Here is an 18,009-nt window from a genome sequence, read left to right on the forward strand (position 1 = left end):
CTGGAGGGCCTGGAAACGAAGGGAAATTCTTATAGTCCTCATGAGCCAGTGTTGCGAGTCGAAGCACTAGCAATTCCTGGGAATCCTCTAACCAGGAGACATACGAGATCTGAACAGGCAGTCTGTTTTTAACTCCAAGAAACAAATGGCTAGCACGGCGTGGGGAGAGCATGCTGCAGATAGCCAGTGAGCCCAAGCAGAGTTAAAATCCCCACCTGTTCCTTGCATGGCTGGTTGTCTCCAGTGGAGGAACTGGGATCACTGAGCTGTCAGTGAAAAGGAAGAGGATGCTTTGGGGCCCTCCAGGGGGACTACCCAGGAGGAAGGTTTGTAGGGCTGAGTTGAGGCTGCCAGTATTTCTGTTTGGTACCTTGCATCCAGCTCCCGAGCCACATGACTTGTGCAGAAAGGCTATTTTCCTGTGTGTGTGTGTTTTTGCTATTGTTATTGGCATGTGGATCTCCATGACAGGCCCCTTTTCAGACATACATAAGCTGGGTAGGTCGTTCTTTCGATTTTTAAAAGAATGTAATAGAGAAGAGAGCTCAAGGCACCACATGGCAATTAAAATCACAACCAGTGAAAACATCACCCAGCAGTTTAATAAAATGGAAAAACATATCGGCAAACCCCATCTCACTGCCCCTAAAACCACCTACCCTCAGGTTTCCCCAGAAACCCCGGGGCCTGTCAAACAGAGTGCTTTTGCAGTGAGCTTGATGTGATTGTTGAAGGGTTTTTATACAAATTGCAAATTTTAAACAAATTCACTGAATAGTTGTCACTAGGTCTGATCTGGGCAAAGAAAAGGAAACCTTAACAAGACACTGGTGGCTAAGGAGGCAGTGTGGATGGGATTCTTTAGACACCTCAACTCTGGGGAGGGAAGAGGAGGGAGAGGGAGATTTATTCAGGTATTCTCTTTTTTTAAATGAGCATGAATTCTAGATAAGCTGTTTCCTTGCGTCACATGCGTATTACCTGTATCCATGTCCTATCTAACTGCTCTCTTGTTCTTTGTACAGAATGTCTATCCCGATCAGCGTATCGAACCCTGACCTAGCCAGGCATAGCACCGAGCTGTTCATGGACAGCGGCTTTTCTCCTCTGTGTCAGAGAATGGGAGCCATGGTTGCTTTCGACAGATTTGAAGATTTCACAAGGTATGGAGGGAAGACTCGGGGGGTGGGGGCGGGGAATAAATAGAAGACATAGTGTTAGCCAAACACCACCTCCATTATGCTAACCCAGTACTACCACTGTTATACCAAAGCAAAACATGTGAGTGTTTACTTTTGTGCTGCACGGTCTTCAGTCTGACCATTAAGAAATGCTCTGAGTTCAAAGGATCTTGCCAAAGCTCAGTATCAGGCAGCTGCAGAAGATGTTTCCAGCATGACACTCAAAGCGGGAGGAGATGATGATTCACTTAGGCAAACTGTTGCTTTTTTAATTCATGGAAACACTTGTTAAACAGATTGTAACTTGTAACTCTTCTGGAGTGCTTGCCTGTCCGTGTGTAGGTCCTTACGGCCCTTACCACCATAGTATCTGAGTGCCTCACAGCCATTTAATGGGTTAATCCTTACCACACCCTTGTGAACTTTGGAGGAGGCTAGGTTAACATGTGACTTTCCCAAGGTCACAGAGGGAGTCTGTGGAATTGAACCCAAGTCTCCTTGAGTCACAGGCAAGTTTTTCCTTTGCTGCTGATGGTACCCAACTCCTTGTTGAATGCTTGTCCTCAGGGAACACTCCCAATTCCCTGCTGAATGCTTGTCTTCAGGGAACACTCTCCATAGTTCAAGGCTGTTGGTTTTTGTATCAGGTGGGTTGTGTGCAAGGACTTCTCTAGCTTGATACAATCACTGACTTATCCACCACAACCTGTTTGGATTCTGCCAGGAATTTTGATGAAGTGATCTCCTGCTTTGCCGATCCACCCTCAGAGAGTCCCCTGTTCAGCGAGGCGCGATCCACGCTCTACGAAGAAGAGGACAATAAGGTGAGGCGGATATCTGGTCGCGTCCTTCTGGAGATGCAGCATGAATGCTTCTGGGACTGACCTCACTGTCTTGTTTTCAGAACGTCCAAGAGGAGCCCATCCACATCCTGAACACCGCCATCCGATGGGCCAGCCACCTTGAGGATGAGGAGCTGGTGCCAGTCTTCAGAACCTTTGCTCAGTCGAAGGTCTTGTGCCTCATACACTATTCTGCTTGTAAACTTGGGGTGCAGCTCCTGTACAACATGCTCACCCGACGTACTACAGCTGTCACTTCAGCCCTCCTGGCAGGCCATGTCTAATGCTCTCATTTGCTGAGTTAGTGGTAATGTCTGTCAGAGTTGTCTGTTTTCCTGGGGGTGATGATTTAAAATCCCCTTGGGCACATGAAGGCTTTGCCGGTGACATGATGCTTGGCTCCTGTTTTTTCATACAGAAAAACATCCTTGTTGACTGTGGCCTCCGGAGAATCACATTTTTAATTGTGCAAAAGGTGAGCAGGGAGAGGGCTTTGAGTTGCACTATCATTTTGGTCACACTTTTAAAGGTACACTCCATGTAGTTTTTAAAGGCTAATAAATGATGGCTAGAGGTTTACAAGCCTGTTACAGACATGAGTAGTATGTGTTAGAGGGATAAAAGAAGGACATCGGTAGAAGGTGTTATGGATGGTTATAAGCAACCTGTTAGCCTCTGTAACAATAGATTGACATATCTATTGTGTTGCTCTTTATATGAGGGTACTCTTAATATAAAATGTGAATGTTATTTTGTCAACTCAATTTTTTGATGGGGTGGGATGGGTTCAAAACAAAGATGTTACAAGTTGCTCTTCCTCTTTTGGGGGAGACTTCACTGTGTTGTGTTTAAATGCCATTTTTGCTAGTACAGGTGAGAATTGCTTGAGTCTACTGTCTGTATTTAATGCCATTGCTGAGTTAATTTTGTTAATGTGTCTTTTTTTCCTTTTGTAGAGCGAATTTCCAAAGTTTTTTACATTTAGAGCAAGAGATGAGGTAAGGCTCATTGTCTGATTCTACTGTTTGATGTCTCTTAAGTCAGCTCTAGAAATAATGACAGGTTTCAGAGGAACAGCCGTGTTAGTCTGTATTTGCAAAAAGAAAAGGAGTACTTGTGGCACCTTAGAGACTAACCAATTTATTTGAGCATGAGCTTTCGTGAGCTACAGCTCACTTCATCAGATGTTTACCGTGGAAACTGCAGCAGACTTTATATACACACAGAGAATAATAAACAATACCTCCTCCCACCCCACTGTCCTGCTGGTAATAGCTTATCTAAAGTGATCAACAGGTGGGCCATTTCCAGCACAAATCCAGGTTTTCTCACCCTCCACCCCCCACACACAAATTCACTCTCCTGCTGGTGCTAGCCCATCCAAAGTGACAACTCTTTACATAATCAAGTCGGGCTATTTCCTGGATAGATCAAGGTTTTCTCACATCCCCCCCACCCCCATACACACACAAACTCACTCTCCTGCTGGTAATAGCTCATCTAAACTGACCACTCTTCAGGTTTAAATCCAAGTTAAACCAGAACATCTGGGGGGGGGGGGGGTAGGAAAAAACAAGAGGAAACAGGCTACCTTGCATAATGACTTAGCCACTCCCAGTCTCTATTTAAGCCTAAATTAATAGTATCCAATTTGCAAATGAATTCCAATTCAGCAGTTTCTCGCTGGAGTCTGGATTTGAAGTTTTTTTGTTTTAAGATAGCGACCTTCATGTCTGTGATTGCGTGACCAGAGAGATTGAAGTGTTCTCCGACTGGTTTATGAATGTTATAATTCTTGACATCTGATTTGTGTCCATTTATTCTTTTACGTAGAGACTGTCCAGTTTGACCAATGTACATGGCAGAGGGGCATTGCTGGCACATGATGGCATATATCACATTGGTGGATGTGCAGGTGAACGAGCCTCTGATAGTGTGGCTGATGTTATTAGGCCCTGTGATGGTGTCCCCTGAATAGATATGTGGGCACAATTGGCAACGGGCTTTGTTGCAAGGATAAGTTCCTGGGTTAGTGGTTCTGTTGTGTGGTATGTGGTTGTTGGTGAGTATTTGCTTCAGGTTGCGGGGCTGTCTGTAGGCAAGGACTGGCCTGTCTCCCAAGACTTGTGAGAGTGTTGGGTCATCCTTTAGGATAGGTTGTAGATCCTTAATAATGCGTTGGAGGGGTTTTAGTTGGGGGCTGAAGGTGACCGCTAGTGGCGTTCTGTTATTTTCTTTGTTAGGCCTGTCCTGTAGTAGGTAACTTCTGGGAACTCTTCTGGCTCTATCAATCTGTTTCTTTACTTCTGCAGGTGGGTATTGTAGTTGTAAGAAAGCTTGACAGAGATCTTGTAGGTGTTTGTCTCTGTCTGAGGGGTTGGAGCAAATGCGGTTGTATCGCAGAGCTTGGCTGTAGACGATGGATTGTGTGGTGTGGTCAGGGTGAAAGCTGGAGGCATGCAGGTAGGAATAGCGGTCAGTAGGTTTCCGGTATAGGGTGGTGTTTATGTGGCCATTGTTTATTAGCACTGTAGTGTCCAGGAAGTCCACATCTGATGAAGTGAGCTGTAGCTCACGAAAGCTCATGCTCAAATAAATTGGTTAGTCTCTAAGGTGCCACAAGTACTCCTTTTCTTTCTAGAAATAATGAAATTATTCCAAAGTCAAACAGAGGTTTGCTCTCTTCTCTGGCGTGCACTCAGTTTGCAGAAGACCGCATTTATCGGCACTTGGAACCAGCCCTGGCCTTCCAGCTGGAGCTGAATCGGATGCGTAACTTTGACCTGACTGCTGTCCCCTGTGCCAACCACAGGATGCACCTGTATCTAGGAGCTGCCAAAGTGGAAGAGGGCAATGAAGTTACTGACTACAGGTTTTTCATACGAGCCATTATAAGACACTCTGATCTCATCACTAAGGTAAAAGGACTTTGCGTTCCTTTCTGCTGTGACTCGAAATTAACACCATGTTTTTGTTGCTTTGTCCAGACCTGTACAGCTCTCTGGAAGAGTGTTGTTCAGGGAGGGATGGGCCTGTGGTATATTCCTACCCCTTTCTCTGAATAGGCATGTGCCACTTGTTTTTAGACAGTCTGCTGTGGCTGCCAAGAAGGGGACCAGCTGTGAGGATGGTTCTGAGGTGCAGAAACACGTTGGCTAGATGTGGTAGAAACTACTGGCCAGCCATGACACTTTCCATCCCCCATCTTCGTAGTGTCTCGCAGGCGTTGATGAATTTATCTTTACAACCGCATGCCATCCTCTGGGGAGCCTGAGGCACAGAGATTGAAATAAGTTGCCCATGCTGATGGAGGGCATCTGTGGCTGAGTTGGGGATTGAACCCCAGTATCCGTGGTCCTAGTCTAGTGCCTTAGCCCCAAGTCCATCCTTCTGGCCACAACCAGTTGGAGACAGGTTTGAAATAGCCCCTCACCACCAGGTCACTTTCTCTCAGAGATCACCTTTTCCTCCACGAAGCTGCTGAAGCATGAATGGATAGTGTTCAGAAACACCTAGTGGGAAAAGCTATGATTTCTTTGCTGTTATTTTACTCTGGCTTTAAGGACTGCGATCTAGGATAGCTAGGGTGTGGGGCATTTCTGCTTTGGGGGGTGCCCAAACTTTGCCAGTCCGAAGGCTGGCCTGCCAGAAGCTCAGGATTACATGCCCAGTTGTGTCTGTGAAGGAACGTATTGCAGCTCTGCTCCTTTTTAATAGAGGAGGGTGACACACTGAGACTGCAGGTGCCAATGCTGTGCTCTGACCCTGTCACAGCCATGGGCTACGCTTCCGTATTACAGCTGGAGGCTAAGGCTGTGCTTTTGCTCGCCAGCCTGATTCGGGCAGGGACAAGCTTCTGTCTTACCTGTGGCGGTATTGCCACTTGCTGTCCATTCCCAGCTCACGTGCTGCCCTGTGCCCTGTTCTAGGAGGCCTCCTTTGAATACCTGCAGAACGAGGGTGAACAGTTACTCCTAGAAGCAATGGATGAGTTGGAAGTGGCCTTCAGCAACACCAGTGTCCGCACTGACTGTAACCATATCTTCCTCAACTTTGTGCCTACTGTCATCATGGATCCGTCCAAGGTGAGCTTCGTCGAAGTGGAGAACAAGCTTTCTGGGGCAGCAGTCACCTCTTTGGTCTGTATCGGTACAGCGCCTAGCATCCCAGGATCTTGGTCCGTGACCAGGGCTGCAAGGCGCTATGGTAATACAAATCATAACTTTTCTTTTTCACTTCTAATGGGCACTAAAAATGGAACAGCCACATGTTTTCCTGTATGCAAAGTTTTCACCGTGGTAGGTTTGGCTATAGGGGCAGCAATTGGAAGGGATGGGAGATGTTTCTTCCCCCAAGTAGTGACCATCCTGTTGCTGTTCTGTTCTCCCTCCACCCTCTCCCCCATTCCACTCCATTAGCTGTAGGACTCAGACTCCCAACACCTCCATGTGGCTGCGTTGCTGTGTGCTTTGCCTCCTGTTCTAACTGTGCATTCATGGTGGAGGTGCCGTGTGCTGGGGAGATGCTGAGACCGCCAACATAGGAATGAACTAGTATGTTAAACTTAGACCTGCAGGAATTCTCATGTAAAATGGTTGATGAGTGGTACTGAGTGGCTGCCCACCACTGCCAGGGGATCAGTGGACCCTTGCTTTCTGGGCTGTCAGGAACCGAGAAGCAAGGAGGGAGGGAGAACAAATGGATGTGTAAGACTGGAAGGGACCTCGATAGGTCATCTAGTCCAGTCCCCTGCATTGAGGCAGGACTACCTGTTATGTAGACCATCCCTGACAGGTGTTTGTCTAACCTGCTGTTAACCTCCAGTTACTGAGATTCCATATCTTGTTTCTCACAACCAGTAACAGGTAACTTGTTTCACACAACCAGTTTTTTTTTTTTCCTGTCAGGCAAACACATTTGGCAGCACCAAGTTGCACTCAGCTGGAGGGACTAGGAGGGTGTTGCAGTCATACCAGAGCTCAGAGCAGGGAGGTGGTGGTGCAGGGCCAGGGAAGGGGGATGCCTAGCAATTTCTCATTGGTACGCATTTAAAATGTCGGTGTGTGAAAGCTGAAAAGGATCAGGACAGGGGGAAGATGCTCTTGGGCTTAGACTTGTGCCATGTTACGGCCAAGAGTGTGGTGTTACGTAGTCATGAGACTAATCGGCTTCACTGAATGAAACTATTTGAGATTTGCCTGTTACATCTGCAAGCATTCCCAGGTGCCTGGCGTTTGTGTCCCTAGATTGAGGAGGCTGTCCGCTCCATGGTGATGCGCTACGGCAGCAGGTTGTGGAAACTCCGGGTCCTGCAAGCTGAAGTGAAGATCAACATCCGTTTGACTCCTGTTGGCAAAGCCATTCCTATCCGCCTCTTCCTGACCAATGAGTCTGGCTACTACCTGGATATTAGTCTCTACAAAGAAGTGAATGATCCCAGGACTGGGAATGTGAGTGATTTACACTGGAGCTAGTGCTGAGTGCATTTAAAAAAAAAAAGGCTGAAAGCGTTTTCCTCTCTGCTCAGACTGTCTCTCCCCAGGCTTTCCTTTCACCAGATCTTGTTACCATTGTTGAGCAAGTACAGTTACTCAGTTATGGTAGCATCAGGAGGGATTTCTGCACCTGTTAGGGCTGGAGTCAGTAGTTCCTGTTACGGCGACCAGGGCCTGGGAGCTGTCACTCAAGGTGTTACAATTCCTGAAAATATTGTAACAAGTCTGGGGCCACAGTTGTCATTCAGCTGCACACTCTAGCTACTTGGAACCTCCAAGTGACATCAGGAACGGAACTCTGACCCTCCTGCTCCAAAAGCACCACTTAAGCTAAAAGAGGATTGCTGCCGGCTCTGAGCAGTGTAGGTCTTATAACACATAGTTGCACAGTTCTGATTCCGAGCAGCAGAGGGCAGTGGTGCATGCAGACACTGCTAGTTTTATTACAATACCGTCTGTGACTTCCCCACCCAAGCTGGATACGTTGTTGTTGTTTTATATTGAATCCCGTTATCACTGAAGGTGTAGAGCTGTTGTCATATACTAACTGATCTAACATTTCTAAACCACTCTCCGCACCTCACATCTGAGGGATTGTGCATTAACTTTGTAAAGAACAAGTCACCTGCGTGGGAGGGGAACTGACTCTCGACCTTCCCTTTAGATTATGTTTCACTCCTATGGGGATAAGCAAGGGTTGCAGCATGGTATGCTGATCAACACACCGTATGTTACCAAGGACCTGCTCCAATCGAAGCGCTTCCAGGCACAGTCGCTAGGCACTACCTATGTGTATGACTTCCCTGAAATGTTCAAGCAGGTAAGTCCTGCTAAGTAGCCATTGGAAATATTCCCATCATTTCCTTTCCTTTCCTAGTTCCATTTCCAGTTTTCCTGTTTGGGGGGGGGGGAGAGGCCGAGGGGTGAACCCTCTCTACTCCCAACTAGCATAAAAACAGGTTCATTTATGTTAAGTGTTTTCTAAGGAAATCCTCAGCTGATGTACAATTGACACAGCTCTGCTGACTTCAGTGGGGGAATGCCAGCTAAGGAGCTGGACCAGAATGTCCTGTACAACAAGAAACAAAGCTGAGCTGTGTTGTCAATTGTTCTTGTCCCCTCTTTATTTAAATAACTAGAATATCATTAATTGGATGTTCATTTGTGGTGCAGCAGTAGCCGTTGAACCGCTTCAGCACATGCTTTCTGTCTCATGTGGTGTGTGTGTGTGTTTAATTCTCTTAACTGGTTCTTTTGCAGGCTCTCTTTAAATTGTGGGGCTCTACAGAAATGTACCCCAAAGATGTTCTAACCTACACTGAGTTAGTGTTGGATTCCCAGGGGCAGCTGGTGGAGATGAACAGGATACCTGGAGGAAATGAGGTATGAACAAAATGAGTAGGGAGTAGGTGGGAGACAAGTGTAGAGCTGGGGAGGTATGGTGTGGGAGTGGGAAAGACAGAAAACAGAAGGGAAGAGGTGTGGGGGGGAAAGAGAGATGAAGGAGAGAGAAGGAAACAGGCACCAAAGGCAACACAGAAAAAGATTGATCGTGATCTGTTATAGGAAGGAAAAGAGAGAGAGAATGGAGTGGAACCAGAGAGAGAGATTAGTTACAGAATAATGAAAGGAAGAGATGTAAGTTGCACTTCTGTCGAACGCATTATGTAGAGAGCTGATTGACCCGTTACAAGTAAATATAGTCCCAATAAATGGTGCACAGCAGTTTGTTCCGTTATCTCACAGGTGTGTGGTGACACAGGTGCTTCTCAGTATGACTGAATCCTTAGACTAGTAGGTGTTGGGACAATTTTCCAAGCCCTGCCTATTTCATTGGCTTTTTTTTTTAGTTTGGCTGCATCACTTTCAAGTGGAGCCCTTCCTCCTGCGCTGCAAGATGCTGTGCAGAGTTTGTTGTGTGGTGCATCTTGGAGGAATGAATTGAATCGCATAAATGGTTAGGGAATCCTGTCTGAGCTGTGACTGACTGTTTCCCAGGTGTTCTAGCCACTTTATCAGAAGCCTGAACTTCTGCAGGTTGAACAAATCAACCTGAGTAACATTTTAAAGTTCGGAGAATGGTGTTGGGAGTAGAAGCTGTGTGTGTATGCAGAGCCATTGATTAATCTGTGACAGAGTGTAGTCTACAACTAGTATTTACTTCCTCTCGAGAAACTTGCCCTTGTGACTTGATATCTCTTTGAGCAGGTTGGGATGGTTGCTTTCAAAATGAAGCTGAAAACCCCTGAGTATCCCAGAGGCCGAGACATCATTGTTATCAGCAATGACATCACCTACAAGATTGGCTCCTTTGGGCCCGAGGAGGATCTGCTCTTCCTGCGAGCTTCACAGCTGGCTCGCTCGGAAGGCATCCCACAGATCTACATTGCAGCAAACAGCGGGGCACGGATAGGGTTTGCAGATGAGATAAAGCACATGTTCCAGGTAGCCTGGGTGGATCCCACGGATCCCTACAAGGTAGGTGCACGTGTCTCACGACAGTGGGGGGGGAAAAACCCGCTCTGTGAAAGATGCAATTTGGGAATAAGAAGGGTTGAAAGATGCAACAGCAGTCCTGAGATTAAATGGGATTTGATAACATACGGGGTTAATACACAAGTCCAATTGCAGAGCTCTCCTCACGAGCAGGTCCCCCCACCTCCACGTGCCCTCCATCTACATCCTGTCTGCTGGCTGCCACCTTTGGACTTTGGGATCTCCCTCCAGCCCATCTCTGCAGTGTCTGGTGAACCCACTAACTGGATCAGGAAACCAGAAGGTGGCGCTAAAATGCCCCTCAAAGCAGGACGCAGGAGAAGGGGCAGCCTGAGAATTCAGTGGACTGATTGTAGAGGCTCAGTTGAGTCAGACTGGTCTCTGGGTGGCCGATGGTCAGTTCTGTGCATGTGGTTCGGGGTTCTTTGTGCTGTGCATGGGTCTAAACAGTGGTGAGCTGAAGCCGGTTCGCTCCAGTTCACTAGAACCGGTTGTTAAATTTAGAAGCCCTTTTAGAACTGGTTGTCCTGGGAGGGAGAACTGGTTCTAAAAGGGCTTCTAAATTTAACCACTGGCCAAAAGTGGCGCCTTAGGCGCCACCTCCGTGGGTGCTCCAGGGCTGGAGCACCCACAGGGAAAATTTGGTGGGTGCAGAGCACCCACCGGCAGTTCCCCGTCCCGCGCCCGGCCCCAGCTCACCTCACCTCTACTCTGCCTCCTCCCCTGAACGTGCTGCCCCGCTCTGCTTCTCCCCTCCTCCCCCCGGGCTTCCCGCAAATCAGCAGCTCGCGCGGGAAGCCTGGGAGGGCTGAGATGCAGGCGGCAGCTTTGGGCTCAGGCCCAGGGAGGTGGAGGTGAGCTGGGGCAGGGGTTGCTAGGAGGGCCGCCGGCGCCGCAGCAGGTAACCCGTGGGGTGGCGGCCAGGCAGGGGAACCGCTCCCCGCCCCAGCTCATCTCCGCCTCCCTGGGCCTGAGCGTGAAGCTGCCACCTGCGTCTCAGCCCTCCCCGGCTTCTCACGCGAACAGCTGATTTGCGGGAAGCCGGGGGGTGGGGTGGAGAAGCGGAGTGGGGTGGCGCATTCAGGGGAGGAGGCGGAGCAGAGGTGAGGTGAGCTGGGGCCGGGCGTGGGGCAGGGTGGGGAGCTGCCGGTGAGTGCTCTGCACCCACCAGATTTTCCCTGTGGGGGCTCCAGCCCCAGAGCACCCAGGGAGTGGGCGCCTAAGGCGCCACTTTTGATGTGATCAGTGGGGGGAGTGGCTGCTCCCCCGCCTCCCTCCCTAGCTACGCTCCCCCGCCCCTAGGAGCCAGAGGGACCTGCTGGATGCTTCCGGGGAGCTGCCCCAGGTAAATACCGCCGGGATTCCCCACCTCGCCTCGACAGGTTCCTCTGGCTCTTAGGGGCGGAGTGGGTACCCACTACAGTGGCCCATGAGACCCTCCTGCCCGGTTCTGGGGGCAGTCAGGGGACAGGGGAGGGGGGTAGATGGGGCAGGGGTCCTGGGAGGGGCGTCGAGGTCCTGGGGGGCAGGGGTGTGCCACGACCCCCTCGTGGGATGAGGAGGGAACCAGCTGTTAAGATTTTGGCGGCTCATCACTGGGTCTAAAGCTAGGTTTATTCTTTTTGTCTCGCAGTCCAGGCTAAAAAATAACCCTACGGTTAAAATAACAATGGGCAAAATTTTCAAAACTCCCAAAATGACTGAAGTCTTATTGTCCAAAAGCGAGCTAGGTGCCTAAGTTAAGGTGCTTAACTCATTGTAAGCGAATGGGACGTTAGGGCTTAAGAACCCTAAGTAATTTCTATGCTTTGAAAATTTTACCCAATGAATTTAAGGGTTTCTGTTTATTCTCTTAACCACTAGTGGGCATTTGCATACATTTTATTGCAGTTTAGTGATGCTGTATCAGTGTGTTATGTGTAATGAGGTGGTATATCGATATAAAAGTATGTGTGTTTGCATTATAAAATGAATACATTACTGTGGGCTTTATAAACTTAAATTAGCAAAATACAAGTGCAGCTTTATTCTATATAAGGTATTAGATTTTTAAACTATCAATCAGTGAAAACTGCACCACAAGCTGCTTATGCTTGTATCGTAACAGACTTTAACTTTTGCAAGTAGCAAGCGCCTGTTGAAAATAGTGTATTTAATGGCTATGCAAGCAGCTTCTTCAGCTAATTCTTTCCCGCTTGATTGGAAGGGGTTCAAGTACTTGTACCTGACGCCACAGGATTACACAAGGATCAGCTCTGTGAACTCTGTTCACTGTGAGCATGTAGAGGAAGGAGGAGAGTCCAGGTGAGTGGGTTTTTATTCAAGTCCCTGCGTACGTCTACACTGTGAGCTGAAGGTGTAAGTTCCCCGCCGAGCTCTGATCAAGCCAGCACACTGACCGTAGCCACTGTGGTGCACGGAGCTAGCTGCCCAGAGCATGTACCCAGTGTCGTGGACTTGTCAGGTGTTTAGATTTATCCCCACCACACCCCTGTGAGACAGTGAAAGTATCGTCCTCTTTCACAGATGAAGAAACTGCAGCCTAGAGAGGCAAAGTGCCTCACGCTTGGTCACACGGTGTCTCCTGTGCCAGAGTCCCAGGCCTTACCTGCAAGCCCCTTGTGAAAACTAGGTCTTTTGTCTTCTCTGGCTCTGTATTGTCTCTTCTGCTTCCCCACAGGTATGTCCTAACCGATATCATCGGTAAAGATGAAGGGTTCGGTGTGGAGAACCTGAGAGCATCTGGTACCATTGCTGGGGAGTCCTCCACTGCTTATGATGAAATTGTGACCATTAGCATGGTATGGCTTTTGGAATCGTTAGCTGATTTTATGAGCCATTCTCCTTCACTCTTATCCAGCACATGAGGCGCCTGTCGCATTTGCTTCTAAAGCCACACAGGCTGAGGCCGCTCAGGGTTGGCCAAGTGAAGTGGAGCCAAATATTTATGAAATCCCCATGAACCAGCTTAGCTGTTGATGTTCAGATGAAGTATGCTAAAGCTGTGAAATGCTTAGAATGTATTTTCTGGCCTAAAATGCCAGTGGTATGCTACATTCAACAGAGTATTGACCAGAACTAGACACTATCAGCTGGAAACCTGAAACCAGAGTGAAACAACAAGGTTATTGTATACAATGTCAGAGTTCAGTCTTCATTAGGTCACTTTGATTGTGGTAATGGCGTATCATTTAGATGAAACAGACTAGCAGCAGCCATTTCATTACCTATCTTCCAGGTTGGTAGAAAAGAATGTAGAGTTCTGTTGATTCTTCCTCATGATTATGTAGCCCTTTTTCGTCAGTAACTTTTGTCTTCCTTGTCTGCATCTCTTAGGTGACGTGTCGTGCCATTGGAATTGGCGCTTACCTGGTGAGGCTAGGGCAGCGAGTGATACAGGTGGAGAATTCCCACATCATCCTCACTGGGGCTAGTGCTTTAAATAAGGTAACGAGGAGTTTAGTTTCACCCATCACTTCTATTTTCCCCTGAAAATTGTCCTTTCCTGTGCTGAGTTATCACTCTCCTTTGTAGGAACCAGAAACATTTGTTGTCTCCCACCTGCAAAATTCCATAATGGATACTTAATATTTCACATAGAAAAACTCCACAGTACTCTGGACGTGATAGGTGTTTAAACCAGATGAGTTATTCATGGAATATGTGTAGAAGAGACCAGTAAGGGAATTACAAGTGATTCACAGCATTTGAAGGTCTCTACAAACATTAATGCATACACAACTTGCCTGTGTTTCCTGAGATAGAAAGGTTGAGAGACTTGTTAAGGTCACAGAGCAAGTCATTTTTCAGAGTAACAGCTGTGTAGTCTGTATTCGCAAAAAGAAAAGGAGTACTTGTGGCACCTTAGAGACTAACCAATTTATTTGAGCATAAGCTTTCGTGAGCTACAGCTCACTTCATCGGATGCGTACTGTGGAAAGTGTAGAAGATCTTTTTATACACACAAAGCATGAAAAAATACCTCCCCCCAACCCACTCTTCTGCTGGTAATAGCTTATCTAAAGTGATCACTCTCCTTCCAATGTGTATGATAATCAAGTTGGGCCATTTCCAGCACAAATCCACCCCCCCTCCCAAACCCACTCTCCTGTTGGCTCGTTCACCTGCACCTCCACCAATGTGATATATGCCATCATGTGCCAGCAGTGCCCCCTGCCATATACATTGGTCAAACTGGACAGTCTCTGCGTAAAAGAATAAATGGACACAAATCAGATGTCAAGAATTATAACATTCATAAACCAGTCAGAGAACACTTCAATCTCTCTGGTCACGCGATTACAGACATGAAAGTTGCGATATTACAACAAAAAAACTTCAAAACCAGACTCCAGCAAGAGACTGTTGAATTGGAATTCATTTTCAAATTGGATACATAGAATCATAGAATCATAGAATATCAGGGTTGGAAGGGACCCCAGAAGGTCATCTAGTCCAACCCCCTGCTTGAAGCAGGACCAATTCCCAGTTAAATCATCCCAGCCAGGGCTTTGTCAAGCCTGACCTTAAAAACCTCTAAGGAAGGAGATTCTACCACCTCCCTAGGTAACGCATTCCAGTGTTTCACCACCCTCTTAGTGAAAAAGTTTTTCCTAATATCCAATCTAAACCTCCCCCACTGCAACTTGAGACCATTACTCCTCGTTCTGTCATCTGCTACCATTGAGAACAGTCTAGAGCCATCCTCTTTGGAACCCCCTTTCAGGTAGTTGAAAGCAGCTATCAAATCCCCCCTCATTCTTCTCTTCTGCAGGCTAAACAATCCCAGCTCCCTCAGCCTCTCCTCATAAGTCATGTGTTCCAGACCCCTAATCATTTTTGTTACCCTTCGCTGGACTCTCTCCAATTTATCCACATCCTTCTTGTAGTGTGGGGCCCAAAACTGGACACAGTACTCCAGATGAGGCCTCACCAATGACGAATAGAGGGGAACGATCACGTCCCTCGATCTGCTCGCTATGCCCCTACTTATACATCCCAAAATGCCATTGGCCTTCTTGGCAACAAGGGCACACTGCTGACTCATATCCAGCTTCTTGTCCACTGTCACCCCTAGGTCCTTTTTCGCAGAACTGCTGCCTAGCCATTCGGTCCCTAGTCTGTAGCGGTGCATTGGATTCTTCCGTCCTAAGTGCAGGACCCTGCACTTATCCTTATTGAACCTCATCAGATTTCTTTTGGCCCATTCCTCCAATTTGTCTAGGTCCTTCTGTATCCTATCCCTCCCCTCCAGCGTATCTACCACTCCTCCCAGTTTAGTATCATCCGCAAATTTGCTGAGAGTGCAATCCACACCATCCTCCAGATCATTTATGAAGATATTGAACAAAACCGGCCCCAGGACCGACCCTTGGGGCACTCCACTTGATACCGGCTGCCAACTAGACATGGAGCCATTGATCACTACCCGTTGAGCCCGACAATCTAGCCAGCTTTCTACCCACCTTATAGTGCATTCATCCAGCCCATACTTCCTTAACTTGCTGACAAGAATACTGTGGGAGACCGTGTCAAAAGCTTTGCTAAAGTCAAGAAACAATACATCCACTGCTTTCCCTTCATCCACAGAACCAGTAATCTCATCATAAAAGGCGATTAGATTAGTCAGGCACGACCTTCCCTTGGTGAATCCATGCTGGCTGTTCCTGATCACTTTCCTCTCATGCAAGTGCTTCAGGATTGATTCTTTGAGGACCTGCTCCATGATTTTTCCAGGGACTGAGGTGAGGCTGACTGGCCTGTAGTTCCCAGGATCCTCCTTCTTCCCTTTTTTAAAGATTGGCACTACATTAGCCTTTTTCCAGTCATCCGGGACTTCCCCGGTTCGCCACGAGTTTTCAAAGATAATGGCCAATGGCTCTGCAATCACAGCCGCCAATTCCTTCAGCACTCTCGGATGCAACTCGTCCGGCCCCATGGACTTGTGCACGTCCAGCTTTTCTAAATAGTCCCTAACCACCTCTATCTCCACAGAGGGCTGGCCATCTCTTCTCCATTTTGTGATGCCCAGCGCAGCAGTCTGGGAGCTGACCTTGTTAGTGAAAACAGAGGCAAAAAAAGCATTGAGTACATTAGCTTTTTCCACATCCTCTGTCACTAGGTTGCCTCCCTCATTCAGTAAGGGGCCCACACTTTTCTTGGCTTTCTTCTTGTTGCCAACATACCTGAAGAAACCCTTCTTGTTACTCTTAACATCTCTGGCTAGCTGCAGCTCCAGGTGCGATTTGGCCCTCCTGATATCATTCCTACATGCCCGAGCAATATTTTTATACTCTTCCCTGGTCATATGTCCAACCTTCCACTTCTTGTAAGCTTCTTTTTTATGTTTAAGATCCGCTAGGATTTCACCATTAAGCCAAGCTGGTCGCCTGCCATATTTACTATTCTTTCGACTCATTGGGATGGTTTGTCCCTGTAACCTCAACAGGATTCCTTGAAATACAATTCCTTGAGATACAATTAACTTAGGCTTGAATAGAGACTGGGAGTGGCTAAGTCATTATGCAAGGTAACCTATTTCCCCTTGTTTTTTCCTACCACCCCCCCGCCCCTCCCGACCTTCTTGTTAAACCCTGGATTTGTGCTGGAAATGGCCCACCTTGATTATCATACACATTGTAAGGAGAGTGATCACTTTAGATAAGCTATTACCAGCAGGAGAGTGGGGTGGGGGGAGGTATTTTTTCATGCTTTGTGTGTATAAAAAGATCTTCTACACTTTCCACAGTACGCATCCGATGAAGTGAGCTGTAGCTCACGAAAGCTTATGCTCAAATAAATTGGTTAGAGCAAGTCATTGGCAGAGCTGGCATTGACAGAGCCTTGCTCAGTCAGCTAGTTCAGCGTGGCAGGTGTATGAACTTGCAGAGTTACTCCAGCTTAAATTAAGAAGAGATTTTTTTTTAAACCCATTTAGTTAGACCAATGCAAAAGGCGGTCTGGACACTTTTATTTTACAAAACCAAAGTTTAGCTTAAATCAGTCAAGAATAGGTTTAAACTAAACTAAAATAAGCCACTTTTTAGACCATAATAAGCATGTCTACACACAGGTTTGCACTGGTTTTAACTAAACAGGCACAAGTTTGTGTGTGCATAAGGTCTACAGCTACTTTACTCTAGGGGTGATAATCTTTTCTATTTATAACTTTAACTAGGTCCTGGGGCGTGAGGTCTACACATCCAATAACCAGCTCGGAGGCGTGCAGATCATGCATAATAATGGTGTTTCCCATGTGACTGTCCCAGATGACTTTGAGGGCGTCTACACCATCTTACAGTGGCTTTCGTATATGCCAAAGGTGAGTAGCTCCAACGGGACAGCAATGTGTTGGCTGTGACGTTTTATTTAATGTAATGCCTTGTTTAAAACCAACAAACAAACACCCAACAACTTTTTATAATCCATTTGACGTGCAGAAATTACTTCTGTAGTTGTTTTTGAAGGCGTTTCTGACACCATCTAATGCACTAGAAGCATTGTAGAAAGTAATGTGAAATATTGTCCGTACGGAAGAATAATTATCTGTAAGGAAATTAGTCTGGATTAATGCTTTTTCTGTAACAGCCTAAGTAGCATTTCAGTGGGGTAAAGGGTAAAGTGGGAACAAACATTGTCCAACAGATTTTTATAGTGCTATTTGGTAAAACTGGGTTAGAGATTTTTCTTCTTATAGGACAATCGTAGCCCAGTGCCTGTTACTGCTACAAGTGACCCCATTGAAAGAGAAATTGATTTTGTCCCTTCCAAAGCCCCCTACGACCCCAGATGGATGCTGGCAGGAAGACCACATCCAAGTAAGTAAGGGCGTTCTAACCTAGACCTTCTGCGGAAACTCCATTCTGTCTCCCCATCCTACATTTATTTGTTGCTGTAAAATCCTCCCAGTCCTGTGTATGCAGAATTTTACCACTGTTTGATATAATGTGCACTAGGAGTTTATTGTGAACTGATCAGCAAAATAGCCTTACAGTT

General features: G+C 47.0%; 1 protein-coding gene across 9 annotated transcripts in view; it reads left to right on the forward strand.

Annotated features, from left to right (window-relative positions):
• ACACB (acetyl-CoA carboxylase beta) overlaps nucleotides 1-18,009 on the forward strand; it is an 84,204-nt gene that overhangs the window by 56,823 nt on the left and 9,372 nt on the right. For 7 of the 9 annotated variants that reach the window (XM_075120116.1, XM_075120115.1, XM_048821492.2 and 4 more), the window contains 16 exons: nucleotides 1,026-1,163; nucleotides 1,906-2,005; nucleotides 2,086-2,193; nucleotides 2,442-2,498; nucleotides 2,980-3,021; nucleotides 4,726-4,941; nucleotides 5,953-6,108; nucleotides 7,270-7,473; nucleotides 8,183-8,338; nucleotides 8,779-8,901; nucleotides 9,727-9,996; nucleotides 12,221-12,318; nucleotides 12,695-12,815; nucleotides 13,351-13,461; nucleotides 17,192-17,335; nucleotides 17,711-17,831. In XM_075120116.1, coding sequence (XP_074976217.1) covers nucleotides 1,026-1,163; nucleotides 1,906-2,005; nucleotides 2,086-2,193; nucleotides 2,442-2,498; nucleotides 2,980-3,021; nucleotides 4,726-4,941; nucleotides 5,953-6,108; nucleotides 7,270-7,473; nucleotides 8,183-8,338; nucleotides 8,779-8,901; nucleotides 9,727-9,996; nucleotides 12,221-12,318; nucleotides 12,695-12,815; nucleotides 13,351-13,461; nucleotides 17,192-17,335; nucleotides 17,711-17,831 — 2,165 coding nt within the window. Of the gene's footprint in view, nucleotides 1-1,025; nucleotides 1,164-1,905; nucleotides 2,006-2,085; nucleotides 2,194-2,441; nucleotides 2,499-2,979; nucleotides 3,022-4,694; nucleotides 4,942-5,952; nucleotides 6,109-7,269; nucleotides 7,474-8,182; nucleotides 8,339-8,778; nucleotides 8,902-9,726; nucleotides 9,997-12,220; nucleotides 12,319-12,694; nucleotides 12,816-13,350; nucleotides 13,462-17,191; nucleotides 17,336-17,710; nucleotides 17,832-18,009 lie in introns of those variants that run through there. The other 2 variants (XM_075120118.1, XM_075120119.1) reach the window with 2 other exon arrangements.

Source organism: Caretta caretta, chromosome 15 (assembly GCF_965140235.1).
Source record: "Caretta caretta isolate rCarCar2 chromosome 15, rCarCar1.hap1, whole genome shotgun sequence".
Taxonomy (NCBI): Eukaryota; Metazoa; Chordata; order Testudines; family Cheloniidae; genus Caretta; species Caretta caretta.